Source organism: Wyeomyia smithii, chromosome 3 (genome assembly GCF_029784165.1).
Source record: "Wyeomyia smithii strain HCP4-BCI-WySm-NY-G18 chromosome 3, ASM2978416v1, whole genome shotgun sequence".
NCBI classification, from domain to species: domain Eukaryota; kingdom Metazoa; phylum Arthropoda; class Insecta; order Diptera; family Culicidae; genus Wyeomyia; species Wyeomyia smithii.
This window is the reverse complement of record NC_073696.1, coordinates 180,093,488-180,119,311: the sequence shown is the minus strand read 5'-3', so window position 1 is coordinate 180,119,311 and position 25,824 is coordinate 180,093,488. Positions and strand designations below refer to the sequence as shown.

The 25,824-nt window shown below is 37.8% G+C and overlaps 1 protein-coding gene across 1 annotated transcript; it reads left to right on the top strand.

The window, feature by feature from the left end:
- Positions 1–156: 156 nt before the first annotated feature.
- Positions 157–1,876, top strand: LOC129733064 (ragulator complex protein LAMTOR5 homolog). Its single transcript, XM_055694623.1, has 4 exons — positions 157–336; positions 395–456; positions 514–628; positions 1,746–1,876. Exons 1-4 carry the CDS (start codon positions 302–304, stop codon positions 1,798–1,800), a joined length of 267 nt encoding a protein of 88 aa, XP_055550598.1. The 5' UTR covers positions 157–301; the 3' UTR covers positions 1,801–1,876.
- Positions 1,877–25,824: the final 23,948 nt, after the last annotated feature.

The following is a 25,824-nucleotide window of genomic DNA, read 5'->3' as shown; positions in this document are numbered from 1 at the left end:
TTCCCGAGTCTTTTCATATATACGCAGATTTGACAAAATGTTTGTTTACCTTGTTTATAGACCTTTCCTTTCCGGCTTGTTTAGGGCGAGGTGAAATATTTTGAACAGAGTTGGATTTCGAACCTTTTTTTGTTTTTTAATCAGTGTAGAAATTTCCAATAACATCTGGCATCTCTAGCGTCGGCAATGTTTTTATTCGGATATTTTAAATACCTTTATTCTTCAAAGTCAACAACCGCAACAATTCAATTCTGGTAAATCTTTTAGATCTTTCGCATTCTTTGTGAAATATCTTACAATTATGGAGGAACAGGTAGATCAAATTTTAGACAAAGTGTAAGTTACTTAGAAAGCTTTTGTTCAAATTAGATTGAGAAATTTATGCTAATTTCAGGATGGCAGCTCCAGGGAATGTTGGATGTCTTCTGGCCAATAACCAGGGTTTGTGTATTGGAGGTCCGACTTAATTTATTATTCTGCAGACATTGTTAAATATAAGCTGTTTTGTTGTAGCTAGAGGAAATGTTTCTGAAAAATCAGCAGGAATCATTGTAGCAATATCGGAACAAGCAGCCAAGTTAGATCCTAACTGTAATGCTCCTGTTGTTTCTCTGGAAATTGGGGATAGGTGAGTTTTCTAATTAGACCTCAGCAGACCTAATGGAATATTACATCATCGTTATTCACGAAGTGAAACAGCGTAATTATTTTCAACAATATTTTATTGAAGGTCATTAGCATTACTGGACATTTCCGCGCAAAATACATAGGCGACTGTCTCTGTTCCGAATGAAATTTGATGTGTGATGTGTTTTTAAGATGAGTTTATGTTTTATCTCCGCGTATCAGCGAAAATATAGCGAATATTCGGCTGAACACATTATTGACCGGATGAGAGAAAAATAACCAAATGTTTATTTTTTAAAGTTAAAATTGTTTCTGTTCTCTAAAATGAGTGAGAATTGTTTGAGAAATTCTTGTAGCATCCGCTCTTAAGGTGGAAGTGTGTTGAAGCCACAAATGACCGACTGCAAGCCACTACGTGGTCGACTTCGAAATTTCAAAGGCATACCACTCGGTTATAGTTAAAGCTTCACCTGTGAAAACATATCTTCATGTTTGTTTTTTTTTGTTCACACAACATTTATTTGACACGGAACAATACAAAAAAATAATGTTTTACGGAGCCAATTGAAGTCTTCATGTCTGTTATAGTGATGAAAACATAAGATAGTATTTTCATAGGTAACGCATCTACTATTTCCGAGTCTTTGGCCATTGAAAATACGTAGTCGATCACGTGGTGGCGTCTACACACTACAACCTTAAAGAAATACGTATCCTTTCTAATCCTCAAAAATTAATAATTTTTTATAGGAAGCACCACTGTAACTTCGTTCGAAAGAACCGTAGTGCATCTACTTCTTTTGTGAGTTTGAATATTTTTTAATTTCCTTGATGATTATCAGAAGTCATTGTAATTCGTAAGTACCTGTATTTGAAATATATTAGAGCTAACAGTGAAACGTTGCTGTCACATTAAATTTTTACCAGCGAATGGAAAATAAAACAAAAATGCACACGGTTGAATGCGATAAAAATATTCAAATCAATTTTCTAAAGAGCATTTGTGAAGAAAAAAAAATTTTTTTTTCTAAAGTGTAAAGAATACTGCTCACCTCTTTACTTTTTTACTTAACCACATTTCTATGTATTTTGATTAACCATATGTTTTTATATTTCAGGATGTGCATAATACATAAAAATGGGATTACCGGTGCAGTTTATAAAAATATTTAATATGGATTATAGCATCAAACTAATTATTAAGTGTGTTATTTACAGATATACAATAAATATTAATCCGTAACAGTAATTTACTGCCGCTCCAAGCATAACTGTCCCAGCGTCCATAAGATTTGCATAGAATATGGGACAGTTATGCTTGGAGCGGCAGTTTAGTACATGAAACTGCAAATCAAGTAAAGAAAGAACATATTGAAAAACATGCAATTAAGTTGTTTAGACTATTAGTTTCCTGTCGGAGAGCCATATTAGACATGGTTTGAAATTTTGACTAAGCTTATCTGAGAAAAAGACTATAAACAAACATGTTTTTACTTGTTCGTAGTTTGTTGCTGAACTATTTTAAATGAACGATGTCGACAAAAAGTTCTTCGTAGTAGGCCTGTTATAGAAAACAACGTGCACTCAAATGACGATTTGCAGCATTTTTCAGTTTTCTCTCTTGAGCAATTCCACACAAAAAAACGGGCAACCAAATCAATCGACCATTTTTGACTTGGCTGAATCTTTGCATAGACGTTTCTATAGGCAAAAGATGCCTTACTTACCTTACTAGTCATCTTCAGTCGCCTTCATTTAATTCGGTCCATGGATGCAGCTCGCTAGCCATGTCGTCTGTGGAGACCCCGCTGGTCGTCTTCCACTCGCCTCGCCAAAAGGCGTTGACAAGTTTCTCTGCTAATGTCGATGTCAGCAGTCACCAGTGAGACCAGGTACACGAACTCGTTTACCACCTCGATTTCATCACCGCTAATATGAATTCGTGGCCGGAGGTTTATACGGTCTTCTCTGTAACCTCTTCCTCTCATTTACTTAGTTTTCGATGCGTTTATGGCCAGTCCAATTCGTCGTTTAGCCCGTGGTGGCGCGGGTACCCATTAATCCCGCTTGGTATTGCCCCACGAATTCCTTCGCAAACGGTGATAAACACACGGTGATTGCACGGTAGTTGCAGCAATCCAACTTGTCGCCTTTTTTGTTGATGGGGCACACTGTACCCTCCATCCACTCCTCCGGTGTAGTATCTCCTCCTCCCAAATCTTGGCAATAACCCAGTGTAGCGCCTTGGCCAGTGATTTACCACCGTGTTTTAACAGCTCGCTGGGAGTTGGTCAGCTCCAGCGGCTTTATTGTTTTTCGGCCAACCGATCTCCCGTCTAACCTCCTGGAGGTCAGGGGCTGGAATTCTGTCGTTATCTGCGCGTACACCGGGATCTACTACCACTCCGTCGTCGTCCTCTGCTACATCACCATTAAGGTGCTTATCGTAGTACCACATACATAAGACATACTCAGGAAGAAATCTTTCAAAAAAGTTGGAACAAAATGAACTACTCGAAAGTACCAACCTCTGTAAAAAAAACCTCTGTTTGATTAGTTTATGGAGATTGTGTACCTGGGCAGCCCTGCATTTGTCTCGTTCCCACTCCAAAAATGCAGCATTGATTTTGTAAACAACTTTTTGACAGTTTCTTAAGGGATTTTGTTATGGGCTCGAGTAGAGCCGCGATGAAGAAAATTCATTCCGTTCATTTTCGTCGAGCAGTTCAAACTGGTGTTGGTACCGGGTGATGTGGGGCAAAGAGTACCAAAAAAATCGTCAGTGTTACGTATGTCTAAGTATGTGGTAGTACTGCTTCAACCTTTCAATCACCTCACACTTGTTAGTGAAAAGGTTGCAGTCCAGGTCCCTGCACATGTCGGCTTGTGGCGCATAGCCTTTGCGGGAACTGTTCAGCTTCTCGTGTGTCATTCGCACGGTACAATTCCTCCATCGCCTCGCGATCTCGATTTTCCTCCTGGCGCTTCTTCTTCCGTGGCGAGTTTTGCCTGGTCCGTGCGCGTCGGTAACGCGTCATGTGCGCCCTCGTTTGATGTTGCAGCAGAATGCTCGTGCTGCATTCTTCTCTTCCACAAACTGTTTGCACTCATCGTTAAACCAGTCGTTTCGGAGCCATAGTATCAAGTGCTGCTACAGTAATACTACTTATGGCTGATCGAATGTCCCTCGAGCCATCTTCAAGAGTAGCTGCGCCAAGCTGCTCTTCCGTTGGTAATGCTGCTTTCCAGGGTTGCCAGGTCATTACTTCAAATGTTTTTACGTTCGGAGAAAAATGTCTTCACATGTCTTTCTCCACCTAGAGATGGCTCGTTTAAACCGATCGAAGGCTTAAAACCCAAAATTAATCCACCTAGCGGCGAGACCCAGCCTTTCTCTTTCGAACTTATTATTTGTTTGAATAATTTAATTAAGAGAGAGAGAGCCGGGAATTAACTCCATACTTCATTTTGAAATCCGATTTTGCGACTTATGGTTTCCGGAAAACAACCTTCAATTGCCAAATTCAATGCAGTAAAGGTATCTTCACTCTTTGGGTCCTAGAATGTTGATGTTGTATTTGAAGCAATAATTGAAGTATAAAATGTGAAATTTGACGTTATATTTGTACTAATATATCGTTATACTAATCGAAATAAAAAAATTACTCCTAATTTCAAACACTTTAATCACGAGCAATACAGGAACGTTCAAATAGCACATTAAATTTTGATCAATCAATTTCGTTTCTTTCCATAACTTTTGAACCACGTATCAAATTGTTATGAAATTTATAATTTGTACGATTGAGAGACAGCCCGTAGTTATGTTCAAATAAGTCGTGTAATCTTTGAGTTTCATTGTTTTCAGAATTTAATACATAACGGTTGAAAAAGTACGATGATTGTTAAATGAAATGGCAACCAAACCTTTCATTTGACACTAAGGTTGTTGAAATTAGTCCAGCCATCTTTGGGAAAACGAATTAACTTGAAAAGTCATCGGAACATGTTTCTTTTAACAACTTTTGAACCGCATGCCTAATCATCATAAAATTCTTTAGTTAACCCTTAACTAGCCCTTTAATTTGATACTTGATAATATTGTTTAAATCGGTTGTGTTGTTTTTGAGATAATGAAGTTTCGTGATTATCACATTTTGATACATTACAGACAAAGTTACAGTCCGATTCCAATGAAATTCAACAGGATGTTATGAGGAAGCTAGACCTTTCATTTGACACTAATTTTGTGAAAAACGGCTCAGCCATCTTTGAGAAAAGTGAATGAGTTTTAGCATTCTTCGGAATATGTTTCTTTTCATAGCTAGACTTCACATTTTTAAACATAACAGGCAAAGTAAGAGTCCAATTGCAAAACAAATCAATAGGGTTTCATGGGGCAACTAGACCTTCTATTTGACACTGATTTTATGAAAATCGGTCCAGTCATCTCTGAGAAACATGAGTGAGATTAAACAGTCTCCAGAACACGTTTCTTTCCATAACTTTTGAACCACATCGTCAATCTTCATAAGATTCATAAGTTAAGGGTTTTAGGTAGCCCGTTCATTTAAAAACCAATTTTGTTCAAATCGGTTGTGTAGTTTCTGAGGTAATGATATTTCGTTATTTTTACATTTTCATACATAACCTCTCAACTAAAAACCTGATTACAATGAAATTTAATAAGGTCTTATGGGGCAACTAGACCTTTCATTTGCAATTGATTCCAATAAATCGGTCCAGCCATCTCTGAGAAAAGTGAGTGAGAATAACAATCTGTACATACACACATACACACACATACAGAAAATGCTCACCTCGTCGAGCTGAGTCGAGTGATATGTGCCATTCGGCTCTTTGGAGCACTTTTATATCTTCGGTTTTGCAAGTGATTGCTATACCTTTCTAGGAGAAAAGCAAAAATTACCGGTGAATCGAAATCGAAAAAAAAGGGTCAACACTAGTGAACCTGTATGTTAGAGAATCGACAAGCAAGCAAGCAAGCAACTGTCAACATCAAAACGATTAACGGTAATGCAAAATTATACAGCTCGCCCGTTTTGATGTTGACAGTTGCCTTAACGATTAGTGCCTTGTCGATTCTCTAACATACAGGTTCACTAGTTACCACCACTGCAAAATGCGGGTCGTAATAACAATGTCTAATGTCTTCACATATCTTTCAATGTCTTCCATTTGTCTTCACAAACAAGGATGTCTTCACCGCAGGCAGAGCCGGATTTACGATTGTGGGGGCCCGGGGCCCAGTTTTAGGTGGGGGCCTCAAAATAAAACAAAACCGTTTTTTCATCGTACGAGTTGAAAACATTTATTTGTTATAAAAAAGTTAGCAAAAATTTGTTGGAAATTTTTCTTACGAGTTTTTTTTGCAAAGAACTTATTAATTAAATAAGCAACGTCAAACTCCTTCAGTATATCGTACTCGCAACTTAACAATGCTAAGTTTGACAGCCTTTCATTCTTCTAAGTCGTACGCAACCTATTTTTGATCAATTTAATCTTCGAAAAAAACTATTCTCGAGTTGCGTTCGAGATCATTTTTTCACTTACTTATGTGTCCATGGCCGCCGGTAGAGCCGGTCTCCATTGTCGACGATCGCGTGCCATCCCGAAAAAAAATTTACGATGTATTCTGCGGTGAGAACAGTAAACGGACTATGTTTTTTATAGTAACCATTGAAAACATAGTATTTTTACTGTAAGCTTGCAAACGATTTTTGTCATTACCATGTTTTAACAACGTTTTTCGTTGTTGCATCTACCACCGACAATATTGAAAAACATTGTCAGTGACTTCTAAATGTATGGGAAAAATGCCTGAAAAAATGCTGTTAAGATACATAACAACCCCCTTTTTTCATTGTAAAAATGACAAAAACAGTGCTTTTCGTTGTTGTTCGTTGTATTTACAATGAAAAACGTATGTAAATTATGGTATAACTATGTACAATTACAGCAACTTTTAAGGTTTTTTTTGATATTATTACTTTTCGGGATGGCTTTCACTCGTCGCCATGACAGATTCTCGTCAGCAGCCTGGATGTCACTGGTCACGCTTCGCCATCTTGAGCCTCTAGGTCTGCTTCTCTTGGGATGTCCCTGTGGTTCCAGTCGAGAGATTTCTTGCAGATTTGGCCTGCTCCTTTCCTCAAGGTGTGGCCGATCCGTGGGGATGGATTCGTTCCCGTTTCTCTGTTGTTATCGGCCGTTGGCGACATCGACGTGGAGTTCCGAATTGGATATCCAGTTGTGAGGCCACCAGGCACGAATAATATAACACAGGTAACGATTGACGAAAACAGTGCAGTTTTTGCGTTACATCCGCCGCGATGCACCACGTTTCACAGGCGTACAGAAGTGCGGATTTCACGTAAGAGTTGAAGATGCGGATTTTCGTATGCAGGGTGATCTGGTTTGAGCGCCAAATGTTGCTCAAAACTTCAAAGGTACCCCGAGCCTTCCGTATGCGCATTGCAACATCTTTCTTGGTCCATCTGGCGTAGTTTGACTACCAAGCTATTGGAAGTTTTCGACCTTCTCAACCTGTTCTCCCGCTACTATGAAGTTGGAGGAAATGTTAGCGTTTATACTCATCGATTTGATCTTGGCGACATTCACTGTGAGACCTGCTCCCTTGGAGCTATTGCAGAAATCATTAAGCTTGCTTTGCATGTCCGCACTTCGTTCGAGATCATTAGACTAAAATAAATCCGCAACGCAATTTCAGCGTTTACAAATACATTTTGCTTATTGTTGTTCACAAACGATTCAAATGGTGTGTTAATGTGTGTCTTTCCAAGAGAATCCAAGGTGAACTGTTATGGATGTAGTTGTGATATTGGCGCTCATGAAAAAATAAAAATGAAGGAAAGTTTCAGATTGTAACGATCTGTTTAAATTTTTTTGCTGTAAATCGAACTGATCATGTTTGATAGAGAAAAAAACTTTTCTCGATTTGTAGACGTTATCTAAAAGAGCTCATTTTTTAAAAATCCTAATTTTTTTATAGAAATTACAAAAGATCACCTAAACAATGCAACCGGTCCAATCATGGAGAAATCAGGAAAAAAAGTTATGATATTTTGAAAGAAAATTTAATTTATTTTTCTCAGGGTATTTTTTTATGAAAGGACAAAAATATTATCTACAACTTTGCCAAAGAGACTATGCCAATCAAAGAAACCGTTTTGACTGTAAAAATATTTTTTATTTCTATAGAGTAATCTATTGGAAATTAAAAATATTTCTGCAGCCAAAAAAGTTTGAATGATTGGCATTGTGTCTTCGGCCAAGTTTAGATAACAACTTCGCCCTTCCAAAAAATGCCCCTTAAAAAATAAAATGAAAAACTTTTTTTTCCATAAATCAACTTTTTTTTCTTGATTTCTCCCTGATTGGACCGATTGTATTGTCTAGGTAATCATTTGTAGTTTTTATGAAAAAATTTAAATTTTTCTTTTACCTTTTTTTCAAAAAAAAATTTGTTTTAAAAGTGCATATTTTTTTTTTTTGGAAAGACAATCTACAACTTTTGCGAAGACTTCACACCGATCAAACAAACCGTTTTGGCCCTAAAAGTATTTGTAATCATCAATACCTTTCCAAAATAGCATTTTTCAGTAGCTTCTCAAAAATGAGTCATGTTCCAAAAAATTAAACCAATAGCACAAAATGGTATCTTTGGCAATTCTTCTTCTGCTTAGCAGCTGGAAGCAGCAGCGAAGCGAGCCAGATTGGAAGACACGTCTACAAATCGAGAAAAGTTTTTTTCTCTATCAAACATGATCAGTTCGATTTACAGCAAAAAAATTTAAACAGATCGTTACAATCTGAAACTTTCCTTCATTTTGATTTTTTCATGAGCGCCAATATCACAACTACATCCATAACAGTTCACCTTGGATTCTCTTGGAAAGACACACATTAACACACCATTTGAATCGTTTGTGAACAACAATAAGCAAAATGTATTTGTAAACGCTGAAATTGCGTTGCGGATTTATTTTAGTCTAATGATCTCGAACGAAGTGCGGACATGCAAAGCAAGCTTAATGATTTCTGCAATAGCTCCAAGGGAGCAGGTCTCACAGTGAATGTCGCCAAGATCAAATCGATGAGTATAAACGCTAACATTTCCTCCAACTTCATAGTAGCGGAAGAACAGGTTGAGGAGTTCGAAAACTTCCAATAGCTTGGTAGTCAAACTACGCCAGATGGACCAAGAAAGATGTTGCAATGCGCATACGGAAGGCTCGGGGTGCCTTCGAAGTTTTGAGCAACATTTGGCGCTCAAACCAGATCACCCTGCATACGAAAATCCGCATCTTCAACTCTTACGTGAAATCCGCACTTCTGTACGCCTGTGAAACGTGATGCATCTCGGCGGATGTAACGCAAAAACTGCACTGTTTTCGTCAATCGTTACCTGTGTTATATTATTCGTGCCTGGTGGCCTCACAACTGGATATCCAATTCGGAACTCCACCGTCGATGTCGCCAACGGCCGATAACAACAGAGATACGGGAACGAATCCATCCCCACGGATCGGCCACACCTTGAGGAAAGGAGCAGGCCAAATCTGCAAGAAATCTCTCGACTGGAACCCACAGGGACATCCCAAGAGAAGCAGACCTAGGGGCTCAAGATGGCGAAGCGTGACCAGCGACATCCAGGCTGCTGACGAGAATCTGTCATGGCGCCGAGTGAAAGCCATCCCGAAAAGTAATAATATCAAAAAAACCTTAAAAGTTGCTGTAATTGTACATAGTTATACCATAATTTACATACGTTTTTCATTGTAAATACAACGAACAACAACGAAAAGCACTGTTTTTGTCATTTTTACAATGAAAAAAGGGGGTTGTTATGTATCTTAACAGCATTTTTTCAGGCATTTTTCCCATACATTTAGAAGTCACTGACAATGTTTTTCAATATTGTCTGTGGTAGATGCAACAACGAAAAACGTTGTTAAAACATGGTAATGACAAAAATCGTTTGCTCATTATTGCTCAGCAACCTTCGCTTGGGAAGTGTCGCATTTATTTACAGCTGCTACCGTCATTAATTTTCTTTATAATTGCAGATCTGAAGTATTGATTCAATATTGGAAATACCAGGATTTGCAACTCTACAGGATACCGCCATCAGTATTCAAGAGATTTGAAGATTCCAAGAGATCCAGAGCTATTCAAGATTTGCTGCTCTACAGGATACAGGAATCAGAGTTTTCAAGGGGTTCGAAGGTTTCGAAAGATCAACGACAATTCAAGTACACCAAGAAATTTAAAGATCAAGATTTCTTTTATTATAACAGCTAAGTATAGAACTTAATTTATTATATTTGTATCCATTTGCATTTTTTGTTGCCCTACCATAGTGTGCTCTTTTACACACAATGGAAGTGGATGAAAAAAATTTGGCCGATCCTGTTTCTATTACACCTAAACCTCCTGACCCTTTTTCCACTGTTTCCTCAATTCCCTCACGCGTTAAACTGTATCCAGACGGATCGACTGGTTCATTTGTTGTTTATTTCCGACCAAAAATAGGGCCCAAATCAAAGCCCTTAAACATCATTCAGATATCTAAAGATTTAGAGTCTCATTTCAAGTCTATCATTGAAATTTCTAAGGTCAGACCTAACAAATTGAGAGTTGTGGTTAAAGACCTTACTCAAGCTAATAAAATTGCTACTTCGGAGTTTTTCACCCGGGAATATCATGTTTATGTTCCCGCTCGAGATGTAGAAATTGACGGTGTTGTTACCGATTCCAGCTTATCCAGTGAATTTCTTTTAAAAGACGGTGTTGGATATTTCAAGAACACTTCCATTCCAACGGTTAAAATTCTCGATTGTCAACAATTGAGATCCGTTTCCTTTGTAGAAGGGAAGAAAATATATTCCCCCTCAGATTCATTTCGTGTCACATTCGCTGGATCTGCTTTACCATCTCACATCTCGATTCACAATGTCCTTGTACCCGTTCGCCTGTATATTCCACGAGTCATGAACTGCACCAATTGCAAACAGTTAGGCCATACTTCTGCCTACTGTTGCAATAAAAGTCGATGCGGTAAATGTGGGGGTAACCATCTTGATGACTCTTGCAATCAAGAAAATAATAGTTGTTATTACTGTGGTGAAACCAAACATGAACTCTCGAATTGTTCCTTATTCATTCAACATAAAATTAAAATGAAACGATCTCTTAAAGACCGCGCTAAACGCAGTTATTCTGATCTCCTTAAGCAATCGGAAACAAATTCTCTTACTTCTTCTAATATTTATGATTTATTGTCCTCTGATGAGACGGACTGCGATGTTCCTCTTGCTGGTCCTTCTTTTTCAAACCCTGGTTGGTCTAGAAAAAGGAAAAATCTTTCTTCCCCAAAACTTCCCAACAAGGGCCCTAAAATATCACTTAATTGAAATGGTAATGTTCCCAAATCTAATCACGATACTGAAAAATCAAATCAAACTTCCTCTAGAATTTTAAATTTAAAGTCAACACAAGAGTTTCCACCACTATCACCCAAAAACTGTGATAGCTCATTCACACCTTCAAATAAACAAACAAAATCAGGAATTCTGAAATTTTCTCATGTAATAAACTGGATTCTTGAATCATTAAACATACCGGACCCTTTCAGCAAATTTATTCATTCATTACTCCCTGTTTTCAATACATTTTTAAAGCAGCTTACCTCTCAATGGCCCCTCATTTCTACTTTAATATCCTTCGATGACTAACTTATCGTCTGAGACTAATGATTTTATACATATTTTACAATGGAATTGCAGAAGTATCATACCAAAACTTGATTCATTCAAAGCTATGATTAATAATTTGAAATGTGATGTGTTTTCTATTTGTGAAACATGGCTCACTTCAGATATCAATCTCAATTTCAATAATTACAATATCGTACGATTAGATCGAGATATTCCCTATGGAGGTGTACTTTTAGGGATTAAAAAGTGTTATTCTTTTTATAAAATTAATTTACCTTCAATTCAAGGCATCGAATGTGTAGCTTGTCACATTAACATACAAGACAAAGATCTCTGCATTGCTTCTGTATATACCCCTCCTAAAGCACTAATTAGACAACAAATGCTTTCTGATATTGTCGAACTTCTACCCTCACCCCGTTTAATATTGGGAGATTTTAACTCTCATGGTGTAGCTTGGGGTTCATCTTACAACGATAACCGCTCCACTTTGATTTATAATCTTTGTGACAATTTTAATATGACTATTTTGAACAATGGAGATATGACACGTGTTCCGAAACCACCGGCTCGTCCAAGCGCATTGGATTTATCATTATGTTCAACGTCATTACGGTTAGATTGTAGCTGGAAGGTTGTCTATGATCCCCATGGTAGTGATCATTTACCAATTTTAATTTCAATTAATAATGGGTCAAATAGTACTCGACCAATTGACATTCCGTATGACCTTACATTAAATATTGATTGGGAAATTTATAAATTAAAAATTACAGAAGCTTTAGAGGCATTGCAACACCTTCCACTTCTTGAAAAATATGATTCATTTGCGGGTTTAATTTTAAATTCTGCAATACTAGCCCAAAGGAAAAAATATCTTGGCGTTTCAACTAAAAGACGACCTCCTATTCCTTGGTGGGACAAAGAGTGCTCAAAAATTTATGTTAAAAAATCAAACGCGTATAAGATTTTCCGGAAAAAAGGAAAAATCGAAGACTTTGTACGATACATGAAGTTAGAATCCATGTTTAAAAACTTGATCAAAGCTAAAAAACGTGGTTATTGGCGACGATTCGTTAATGAGCTTTCCAGAGAAACATCTATGAATACTCTTTGGAACACTGCTAGAAGAATGAGAAATCGAGTAGTGGCTAATGAAAATGAAGAATATTCAAATCAATGGATATTAAATTTTGCAAAAAAAGTATGTCCAGACACTGTTCCTGCTCAAAATATTAATCGTGACAATTTTTCTGAACAATCGGTGATGGAACTACCATTTTCTATTACTGAACTGTCTATCGCTCTTCTCTCTTCCAATAATAATGCCCCTGGTCTGGATAAAATAAAATTTTATTTACTGAAAAATTTACCTGACGTTGCTAAAAAAATGTTGTTAGATTTATACAATAATTTTTTTGAACTAAACATCATTCCACATGATTGGAGACAAGTAAAGGTGATTGCTATCCAAAAACCTGGAAAACCTGCTTCGAATCATAACTCATATCGTCCAATTGCGATGCTTTCTTGTATTCGTAAATTGTTTGAAAAAATGATTTTATATCGTTTAGACCATTGGGTTGAAAGTAATAATTTATTATCACATACCCAGTTTGGCTTTCGTAGAACTAAAGGAACAAATGATTGTCTTGCATTACTTTCAACAGAAATCCAGATTGCATTTGCTAAAAAAGAACAAATGGCTTCTGTATTCTTAGACATTAAGGGAGCCTTTGATTCTGTTTCTATAGATGTTCTTTCTGATAAACTTCATCAAAAAGGTCTTCCTCCTAAATTTAATAATTTTTTATACAATCTACTATCAGAAAAACATATGCATTTCTCTCATGGTAGTTTGTCAGCGTTTAGACTTAGCTACATGGGTCTTCCACAAGGCTCATGTTTAAGTCCACTGCTCTACAATTTTTATGTGAGTGATATTGATGACTGTTTGGTAAATTGCACTATCAGACAATTTGCAGATGATAGTGTGATTTCTGCCACAGGTCCCAGGGCATCCGATTTACAAAGATCTTTACAAGATACCTTGAACAACTTATCCAATTGGGCAATACAACTAGGTATAGACTTTTCAGTTGAAAAAACTGAATATGTAGTTTTTTCTAGAAAACATGAGCCAGCTCAGCTCCAACTTATGTTAGTGGGTGAACCCATTACTCTAGTTTTAGTTCATAAATATCTTGGCGTATGGTTCGACTCAAAATGCACTTGGAAAAGTCATATTCGATATTTAATACAGAAATGTCAACAAAGAGTTAATTTTTTGCGCACAGTAACTGGATCATGGTGGGGAGCACATCCTTGGGACCTTATTAAACTTTATCAAACTACAATTCTATCAGTGCTCGAATACGGATGTTTTTGTTTCCGTTCTGCCGCAAAAACTCATATCATAAAACTTGAACGAATACAGTATCGCTGTTTACGCATTGCTTTAGGTTGTATGCATTCAACTCATACGATGAGTTTAGAAGTGTTAGCGGGCGTTCTCCCCTTAAAAGATCGTTTTTGGATTATCACTTCTCGCATTCTTGTGAAAAGTGAAATTTTGAATCCTATGATAATCCTATGAAAGACTTGTTGAACTTCAATCTCAAACTCGTTTTATGACTGTTTATTTCAATTACATGTCTCAAAACATCAACCCTTCTTCATTTCCTTCAAATAATATTTACTCATTAGATACCTTTGATTCTACCCTATTTTTTGATACATCAATGTTAAATGAAATTCGTAGTATGCCTGATCAACTACATATACAACAGATTCCAAATCTATTTCGTGAAAAATATCAAAATATAAACTGTAATAATTCATTTTATACCGATGGTTCTTTTCTCAACGGATCTACTGGTTTCGGTGTTTATAACAATAATTTATCCGTCGCTTACAAACTCGAAAGCCCTGCTTCTGTTTATGTCGCAGAGCTGGCTGCTATTCAGTACGCATTAAGTTTTGTTGAAAATTTGCCTAAAGACAATTACTTCATCTTTACGGACAGCCTCAGTGCTATTGAAGCTCTCCGATCGATAAAAAGTATAAAGAGTTCTTCGTATTTTTTGAATAGAATACGCGACCATTTGAGTACTTTATCCGAAATCGCATCACAGGTTACATTAGTATGGATCCCTTCTCATTCTTTAATTGAGGGCAATGAGACGGCAGATTCATTAGCTAAGATCGGTACGGTACATGGTGACATTTATGAAAGACCTATTGAATTCAATGAATTTTTTAGTTCTATACGTCGAGAGTCGCTCATGAACTGGCAAAACTCTTGGGACAATGGAGATCTAGGAAGATGGTGTCATTCAATTATTCCTAAAGTTTCTTTAAAACCTTGGTTCCACAAATTGGACGTAAGTCGTGATTTCATTTGTATGATGTCTCAGCTTATGTCCAATCATTACTGGTTTAATGCTCACCTTCGTCGTATAGAACTCACAGAGGATCACCTTTGCACCTGTGGCGAGGGTTACCACGATATTGAACATGTTGTTTGGTCATGTCCGTTATATCGTGAAGTTAGATCCAATTTAGAAAATTCTCTTAAAGCTCGGAATAAACAACCAAATGTCCCTGTTCGTGATGTCTTAGCAATTTTAGATTTCCCATATATGCGTCTTCTATATTCCTTCCTTAAATCAATTGATGTTCCTATTTAGAACACTTTTGTTTTCATTTCAGATTCTATTTACGCGCTTAACCAGGAATAAGACGTTTCCGAAAATATATTTGGCTCTTGAAGCTGCAGGAACCATACTTATCAAGATTGTGTTTTATGATTTGTAACTTATTTATAATTGTATTATTGTATATGAAAAGATGAGAGGGTTTTTATGCCTGTTTGAGGAGAAATATTTATTAATTTTACTCAAGCAGGCTTTTCCCTACTCCAATAATTATTTCGGCCCCGTTATGCTCTCTGCGATTGGGCCTTTATCTTATTACATTTAATTAGAATAAAAAAAAAAAATCGTTTGCAAGCTTACAGTAAAAATACTATGTTTTTAATGGTTACTATAAAAAACATAGTCCGTTTACTGTTCTCACCGCAGAATACATCGTACGCGATCGTCGACAATGGAGATATCTAACTTCATCCCTTTGTGCCTCTCTACCGGCGGCCATGGACACATAAGTAAGTGAAAAAATGATCTCGAACGCAACTGGAGAATGGTTTTTTTCGAAGATGAAATTGATCAAAAATAGGTTGCGTACGACTTAGAAGAATGAAAGGCTGTCAAACGTAGCATTGTTAAGTTGCGAGTACGATATACTGAAGGAGTTTGACGTTGCTTATTTAATTAATAAGTTCTTTGCAAAAAAACTCGTAAGAAAAATTTCCAACAAATTTTTGCTAACTTTTTTATAACAAATAAATGTTTTCAACTCGTACGATGAAAAAACGGTTTTGTTTTATTTTAAGGCCCCCACCTAAAACTGGGCCCCGGACCCCCACAATCGTAAATCCGGCTCTGCCTGCGGTGAAGACATCCTTGTTTGTGAAGACAAATGGAAGACATTGAAAGATATTACATTAGACATTGTTATTACGACCCGCATTTTGCAGTGGTGGTAACTAGTGAACCTGTATGTTAGAGAATCGACAAGGCACTAATCGTTAAGGCAACTGTCAACATCAAAACGGGCGAGCTGTATAATTTTGCATTACCGTTAATCGTTTTGATGTTGACAGTTGCTTGCTTGCTTGCTTGTCGATTCTCTAACATACAGGTTCACTAGTGTTGACCCTTTTTTTTCGATTTCGATTCACCGGTAATTTTTGCTTTTCTCCTAGAAAGGTATAGCAATCACTTGCAAAACCGAAGATATAAAAGTGCTCCAAAGAGCCGAATGGCACATATCACTCGACTCAGCTCGACGAGGTGAGCATTTTCTGTATGTGTGTGTATGTGTGTATGTACAGATTGTTATTCTCACTCACTTTTCTCAGAGATGGCTGGACCGATTTAATGAAATCAATTGCAAATGAAAGGTCTAGTTGCCCCATAAGACCTTATTAAATTTCATTGTAATCAGGTTTTTAGTTGAGAGGTTATGTATGAAAATGTAAAAATAACGAAATATCATTATCTCAGAAACTACACAACCGATTTGAACAAAATTGGTTTTTAAATGAACGGGCTACCTAAAACCCTTAACTTATGAATCTTATGAAGATTGACGATGTGGTTCAAAAGTTATGGAAAGAAACGTGTTCTGGAGACTGTTTAATCTCACTCATGTTTCTCAGAGATGACTGGACCGATTTTCATAAAATCAGTGTCAAATAGAAGGTCTAGTTGCCCCATGAAACCCTATTGATTTGTTTTGCAATTGGACTCTTACTTTGCCTGTTATGTTTAAAAATGTGAAGTCTAGCTATGAAAAGAAACATATTCCGAAGAATGCTAAAACTCATTCACTTTTCTCAAAGATGGCTGAACCGTTTTTCACAAAATTAGTGTCAAATGAAAGGTCTAGCTTCCTCATAACATCCTGTTGAATTTCATTGGAATCGGACTGTAACTTTGTCTGTAATGTATCAAATTGTGATAATCACGAAACTTCATTATCTCAAAAACAACACAACCGATTTAAACAATATTATCAAGTATCAAATTAAAGGGCTAGTTAAGGGTTAACTAAAGAATTTTATGATGATTAGGCATGCGGTTCAAAAGTTGTTAAAAGAAACATGTTCCGATGACTTTTCAAGTTAATTCGTTTTCCCAAAGATGGCTGGACTAATTTCAACAACCTTAGTGTCAAATGAAAGGTTTGGTTGCCATTTCATTTAACAATCATCGTACTTTTTCAACCGTTATGTATTAAATTCTGAAAACAATGAAACTCAAAGATTACACGACTTATTTGAACATAACTACGGGCTGTCTCTCAATCGTACAAATTATAAATTTCATAACAATTTGATACGTGGTTCAAAAGTTATGGAAAGAAACGAAATTGATTGATCAAAATTTATTGTGCTATTTGAACGTTCCTGTATTGCTCGTGATTAAAGTGTTTGAAATTAGGAGTCATTTTTTTATTTCGATTAGTATAACGATATATTAGTACAAATATAACGTCAAATTTCACATTTTATACTTCAATTATTGCTTCAAATACAACATCAACATTCTAGGACCCAAAGAGTGAATATACCTTTACTGCATTGAATTTGGCAATTGAAGGTTGTTTTCCGGAAACCATAAGTCGCAAAATCGGATTTCAAAATGAAGTATGGAGTTAATTCCCGGCCTCTAAGCATTGTCCCGGATCCTGAAAAACTCACATTGGGTGATGAAACTGGAAGCTACTATCCAAAAATTTAAAATGGCGTCTGAAGTTGATTTTTGGCCTCTGGGTATCATACTGTTCCACCAGTTCTCATATTGAATGATATTTGGTCCTTTTAGGCTGTTGTTCATCAGTGACAATTTTCCTACTATAAAAAGTTGAATCTAAAATGATATATAATCGAATCCGACCTATATTATACCAGGAACAAAAAAAGAATCGCATCATATAGGTATTTGAAACATTTATTTCATGTTACCCAGAATGTTCGGTATAGTTATGCTTTTGGCTACCAGAAATTCGTCATTTAGAGTGAAAAATCAATTCAGCAGAAATAATCAAGGTGTATTTTTTCTATTAATTAAATTATTCAAACAAATAATAAGTTCGAAAGAGAAAGGCTGGGTCTCGCCGCTAGGTGGATTAATTTTGGGTTTTAAGCCTTCGATCGGTTTAAACGAGCCATCTCTAGGTGGAGAAAGACATGTGAAGACATTTTTCTCCGAACGTAAAAACATTTGAAGTAATGACCTGGCAACCCTGGAAAGCAGCATTACCAACGGAAGAGCAGCTTGGCGCAGCTACTCTTGAAGATGGCTCGAGGGACATTCGATCAGCCATAAGTAGTATTACTGTAGCAGCACTTGATACTATGGCTCCGAAACGACTGGTTTAACGATGAGTGCAAACAGTTTGTGGAAGAGAAGAATGCAGCACGAGCGAGAATGCTGCAACATCAAACGAGGGCGCACATGACGCGTTACCGACGCGCACGGACCAGGCAAAACTCGCTACGGAAGAAGAAGCGCCAGGAGGAAAATCGAGATCGCGAGGCGATGGAGGAATTGTACCGTGCGAATGACACACGAGAAGCTGAACAGTTCCCGCAAAGGCTATGCGCCACAAGCCGACATGTGCAGGGACCTGGACTGCAACCTTTTCACTAACAAGTGTGAGGTGATTGAAAGGTTGAAGCAGTACTACCACATACTTAGACATACGTAACACTGGCGATTTTTTTGGTACTCTTTGCCCCACATCACCCGGTACCAACACCAGTTTGAACTGCTCGACGAAAATGAACGGAATGAATTTTCTTCATCGCCGCTCTACTCGAGCCCATAACAAAATCCCTTAAGAAACTGTCAAAAAGTTGTTTACAAAATCAATGCTGCATTTTTGGAGTGGGAACGAGACAAATGCAGGGCTGCCCAGGTACACAATCTCCATAAACTAATCAAACAGAGGTTTTTTTTACAGAGGTTGGTACTTTCGAGTAGTTCATTTTGTTCCAACTTTTTTGGAAGATTTCTTCCTGAGTGTTACGTATGTCTTATGTATGTGGTACTACGATAAGCACCTTAATGGTGATGTAGCAGAGGACGACGACGGAGTGGTAGTAGATCCCGGTGTACGCGCAGATAACGACAGAATTCCAGCCCCTGACCTCCAGGAGGTTAGACGGGAGATCGGTTGGCCGAAAAACAATAAAGCCGCTGGAGCTGACCAACTCCCAGCGAGCTGTTAAAACACGGTGGTAAATCACTGGCCAAGGCGCTACACTGGGTTATTGCCAAGATTTGGGAGGAGGAGATACTACACCGGAGGAGTGGATGGAGGGTACAGTGTGCCCCATCAACAAAAAAGGCGACTATATATATATATATATATATATATATATATATATATATATATATATATATATATATATATATATATATATATATATATATATATATATATATATATATATATATATATATATATATATATATATATATATATATATATAACTTAAACAAATAATTAGAACTATATTTTTATTATTCAAACTGTTGCGAGTCGAGTTAAGTTCTTGAGAAAGTTTTTATGCATAACATAACTTTCCGGCTCGATTGCAAAAAACATCTTTGGGACAAACATGCATAGATATACTTCTGGGTTCCAAAACTGAGTCGTTGGTATCTGTAAGACATCTAAGCGTCTTCCAAAAGAAGCTAACTTTTGAAGTGAATTTATTGCTTTTCCTCGGTGAATAAAGCAAAAGCCACTTGTCTGTAGCACATGCAATATCATAAGCGTTTGTGCTTCTCGGTTCTTTTACCCTTTCGGGAAGCGTACTGCTAAATCTCAAACGACACTAATTCCATTCAGCTTTTTATATTTTACTGAGTTCTTGGCCGTACTTTACATACACATTTGCGCTGACTCACTTATCTCATCTGCACCTTGATTTTTTCACCTTTGAATGTACATTTCACTCCTACATAGGTTCAGAAAACCACACTACAGGATGGAGGATGGCTCCTGTATAATATATTTTAACGATTTCAATTTGTCACTTTTTATAGTAGGTCGGAGTCAAGTGCATAACTTTGTCATATAGCCATCCGTTTGGTAGAATAACGTTTTTATCGTCGTGAACCGAGCTTGCGGTGAAATCGACTTGACAATCGTCGCTGCAGAGGATTTGGGAAAGTAAAAATGATTGAATGTTAAAACTTGATTCGTTTAAAGTTTAAAGTTCAGAATAGCCACCACTCTGTGGGACTCCCCTCTTTGTTGCCAAATAAGCCAAATACATTTTTTGGTTAAAACCTCTCTGTTCTCTTTTATACATTTTACAGATGCGAGACGTCCAAAACTGCTGATAGGTGATTCCTGAAGAAAATAAACCAAGTAATCCAGACAAAATATTATTTTTGAATTATTTTTGAATTTAAAAAGTAAATTTGCATTTTTCAAATGCAAATGCAGTTAATTTCACTTTAAATTTAGTAGTTTCGACGTATTTCTCGGAACATTTTACGTAAGAAACCCTCATCACGAAGAAGTAATAATGAAAATTAAAAAATTAAAACTACTTTCGTAAAAATGTTATATATTACCTCGAGGTGATAAGTGTTTTCCCAGTAGAACGGTGAAACCATTAAATTGAAATAAAATTAGTGGCATTTACCAGGAAAAGGAAAATTTAGTTTTAAATACAAAAATAATCTATCTGGCAACACTTCCGGTCAAAAATATTATTTTTTCTGGATTTATTGGTGTAACTTCTTCGAAAATCCGCTACCAGTATTTTTCGGACGTTTTACGTCTATAAAATGTGAAAAAGAGAACAAAGAGGTTTTGGCCCAAAGCTTTTGGGCGTCGTAAACAAATTACGTAACGCTGAAAATCTAGATTTCAGACGCCCTCCTCCCTATGTAACGATAGGTAACGGTCGATATGACTCCCCCCTAAAATTACGTAACGCTGAACAGCCTGACCCCCTTCCGAAATTTTCAATTTCGAGCGAACATTACAGTTACGTAACTGTTTCTACTACCCTCCTCCCCCCTACGTAACAATAAGTAACGCAGACTCAACCCCCCTCCCCTTCATGCGTTACGTAATTTGCGTACGACGCCTTGACAATTATTATTATACAACATTATTATACAACATTCGTATCAACATCATCACTGGGATTTTTCTATATTTACACATGACATGAATAATTCCATCTACTTTGAGCAAAATCTGTGATGGTCGTGTGTGTAAGTGGTATGTACACTCCGTATGGTCCAGCAAGCCAGCCGCCTTATGTTCGAATCTCGGCTTGGAAGAGAGAGACTGTTAGTGTCAGTAACTGCTATAATGAACAGACGGTCAAGCCGCAAACAGGGCCTTTTACGGATTACGTAACCAGCTAAGGTCCCGCACTCTGCGAATCCGTACTAAACTTGCACTCTATAAAACACTGATTCTTCCGGTGGCTCTCTACGGCCATGAATCATGGACGCTGAAAGAGGCTGATCGGCGAGCTCTTGGTGTTTTTGAGCGTAGGATTTTGCGTTCAATCCTTGGCGGCAAATAGGAAAATGGTGTTTGGCGCAGACGCATGAACCATGAAGTGTACCAGGCATACAAATCGGCGGATATAGTCAAGCGGATAAAACACGGCAGGCTTCAGTAGGCTGGGCATGTAGCGAGAATGCCGGATGAGCGTCAAGCGAAGGCTATATTTAGCAGGAATCCCGATAGAGGTCGTCGACTTCGGGGTAGACCCCGCACTCGTTGGATGTGTGCTGTCGACGAGGATGCACGCGAAATAGGTGTTAGGGGCGATTGGAGGATAGCAGCCCAAGACCGAGGGACATGGCGACGTATTCTGGATTCGGCACTGGATCGATAATCGGTCTGTTGCCTTAAAAGTAAAGTAAAGTAAGTAAGTGTATGCATAATTGCTTCTAAGTGCGACAGAGTAATTGCTCGCCGGGTTCGTTGCCTCTACGGTGGCATATGGGAAAATTAATTTAAGAGAGAGAGCGGAAGGAAGCCCGCTGCGTGTAGACGCTTTGTTTATTGCGTTTGTAATATTCCTTGTTGTTTCCAGTATATTTGGAGTGAATTACTAGTGAAGAGATTCAGAAATTTTAATTTTTACTGTTTTTTGTGCAGTTTATCGCTCTGCAATGGCAGCTTCGAAGCGCAGTGCCCTTCCTTAGGGCCGAAGGTTAAACTACAGCTCACACTTTTTGCAGAGAACGGCACCACTGAGTGCTCGGTTAAAAAAAATAATGACAGTTGTCACATTTTTTCGTAAATCTCGGTTCACCTAACTGAAATTTCGGCACAAAATATCCGTAAGCTCGGTAGTGATAGTTCGGTAATATTTTAAGTGTGTGTATGGGAAAAATTTGTCTTTTTAATTTCGTTTAGCAGTAAGGTTCAAAAGTTTCTTATTCTTGAACAATGTTCCTATACAAAAGTTCAGCTCAATCGAACTTCGGGAAGTGGTTCTTCGAACCAGTCAAAGTTTCACTTTTTTGACATGAAGTGTACGGTATCGAAGTTTTTTGTACGCCAAATGTCTTAGAAATGCATAAAACGTTGAGATCTGGTGTTACCTCGAGAAAAACAAAATCGAAAAAACGACTTTCCGGGACATAGAAAGTTTAGAGCTGGAAAACACTCCATTGGCCTTAGCGTCCTGACAATATGTGACATATGGTGGTTCAATTTTATTGAAATCGCGGGACATCCACATCCCTGTTACGAACGTCATCCCCATACATTTCGCATGAAACCGTTTTTCTCTGGCTCTCTGGCTCGATTATACGTCAAACGGCTGTCAGTGCTTGCGAAACAGCCGATTAAGCACCGTCCATGCGAGATCAACTGTTGCTGCAAGTGGTGTGAAGAAATGCAGAAAGCTTAAAACGATTGTTTTGTTTTGAACGTTTTATGGATTTTGTGCAGGACATAAATGGTCACGTTCAAACATGTTTCAACAGGTTCCGGATAGCCCTACATTCAATATAGTTAGAAGCACGCGAAAAATCCGTACAGTAACACATGCGGCACAATGAACGGAGCTTATGACCATATTTCCAACAGTAGCGCCATCATCATCGGCGGCGGCTTCAGGAAACTGTTGCCATGACATCGGTCTGGGGACATCGCGAAGGTGCGCGGGACACTTTCGATGAACGCGGCGCATTTCGCGGGACGTTTTTCTACGCGGGACACTATGCTGAAACGCGGGACTGTCCCGAGAAATGCGGGACGTCTGGTCACTTTACGTATCGCGTAGCTAACTCTCACAGAACACAAAATCGGTGCCTTCAAATCAGCTCGTTGAGTGTTGGGCTTTTTTTAAAGGGGGGGATTTGTTAGTAGCTTAGGGGCCATCCACATACCACGTGGACAGCTTTGGGGGGGGGGGGGGGTTGGCTAATGTCCACGGTCCATACATTTTTTTCAAAATTTATATGGGCAGTTGTCCACGGAGGGGGAGGGGGGGGGGGTCAAAATCGTTAAAAATCTGTCCACGTGGTATGTGGATGGCCCCTTAAGTATTTATGATAAATATTAGTAAATAATGAGTATGTGTATCCAATCACAAATGGTGACTTCTCAACACTGTTAGAAATTTGTAATTTGAATTGTTAGGATTTGTTTGCTTTCGCAATTAGGACTTATCATTCGTAGGGATTTAAACCTACTTGTCAGAAAAGGGGAAGTAAACTTACAACTAACATAATTGCTAACTTATTGGCTATAAAGAGAGCTTATCGTAGCAATTGAGGATTGCAACGATTTTTGTCGAAAATTGTTAATAATTTTATTTGAAATAGCTTCTTATGGTTCAACACCAGTAAGTCTATGTAATTCGAGTGTACCAAACCAAGGAGGACGCTTCAAAATCATTTTCAGAATTTTATTCTGAATCCTTTGGAGCGTTTTCTTCCTTGTTGAACAGCAACTTGACCAGATCGGTACAGCATAAAGCATTGCTGGTCTAAAAATTTATTTGTAAATCAAAAGCATGGTACTCAACCCTACAAAATGTTCAGTAATAACGTTTACTAGAAAACACCGTCCGCTACACTTCGATTTCAAGTTAGATGGGTCTTCAATACAGCGAGTCGATAACGTCAAGGATCTTGGAGTCTTCTTCGATACCAAACTGACATTTAAGCAACATTTATCGTTTATTGTTGCTAAAGCCGCTAGACAACTGGGAATGATTTGCCGCATGACGCGGGATTTCAGAAACATACAATGTATAACAACACTCTATTGCTCGCTTGTTCGGTCCTCATTGGAATTCTGCTCTGCTGTCTGGATTCCTCACTACAATAATGCAATCCACCGCATCGAAAGCATCCAGCGCTGTTTCGTACGCTATACTCTTAGAATGCTTCCCTGGCGGCAACCCATGCGTATCGCTGCCAGCTTCTTCAGCTCGATACTCTTCAGCTTCGTCGAGAAACAGCTCGCGCCATGGTAGTTTCAGATGTTTTGACTTCACGTATTGACTGCCCGACCATTCTTCGCCTGATCAACCTAAACGCGCCATCCAGAACCCTGCGGAGGTCTTCTACGTTGCAACTGCCTTTTCGTCGTACCAACTACAGCGCAAACAGTGCCATCATTGATATTCAACGAGCCTTCAACCGGGAGTCATCTGCTTTCGACACTCACTTATCGCATCACGTTCTACGTACAAATAACCATTAGGACTAGTCTTGAAATGTCTGTTGGTAGAGCTAATAATAATAACTTGTTTGAACAAAGTTTAGAATTCCTGTTAATGAGAGGATATAAACATCTCGTATATTTGATGCACTTGGCTTGTATACTTTCAATGTGCTCTTTGAAATAATTTTTTTATCGTAAATTAGTACCAAGTACATAACCTTGTCAGACCAACTTAAAATAACCCCATTCATCTTGACAACGTGATTATTGTTTGGCTTAAGGAAAGAAGGCCTAGTCTTATGAGGAAAAATTATCATTTGACTTTTAGAAGCATTGGGAGAGATTTTCCACTTTTGCAAGTAGGAAGAAAAAAAAAACTAAACTTTTCTACAATCGACTGCATATGACACGAAGACTTTTTCCTTTTACGGAAATGCTTGTGTCATCGCAGAACAATGACTTTGTGCATCCTAGAGGCAAATCAGGAAGATCTGAAGTGAATATGTTGTACAGGACTGGGCCCAAGACAGAACCTTGAGGCACACCTGCTCTGACAGGAAATCTATCAGATTTTGAATTCTGATAGACAACCTGCACAGTTCGATCAGTAGGATAATTTTTCAAAATTTTGATTAGGAAAATTGGAAAACTAAATGTTTGCAATTTCGCAATCAAACCTTTATGCCAAACACTGTCGAATGCTTTTTCTATGTCTAAAAGAGCAGCTCCAGTGGAATAACCTTCAGATTTGCTAGCTCGTATCATATTAGTAACTCTGAGCAATTGATGAGTTGTGGAATGCCCATGGCAAAATCCAAACTGTTCATCTGCAAAAATTGAATTTTCGTTGATGTGTGACATCATTCTGTTAAGAATAATTCTCTCAAACAGTTTACTTATTGAAGAAAGCAAACTGATTGGTCGATAATTTGAAACTTCAGCTGGAGTGTTGCGCTTAGTTTTTATATCTGCAGATTTAGTATGTGGTTTGAAATTAATTCTCCGTGCGCGAGATTTGTAAATATCTGAACAAATTGCCTACCACAGCGAATCCTGATCTTACCTACCCCAACATACTAACACAAATTTCCTTCTTGTGACATTCGTAGAGTTGCAGGTGAACTAGGTCTCATAACAA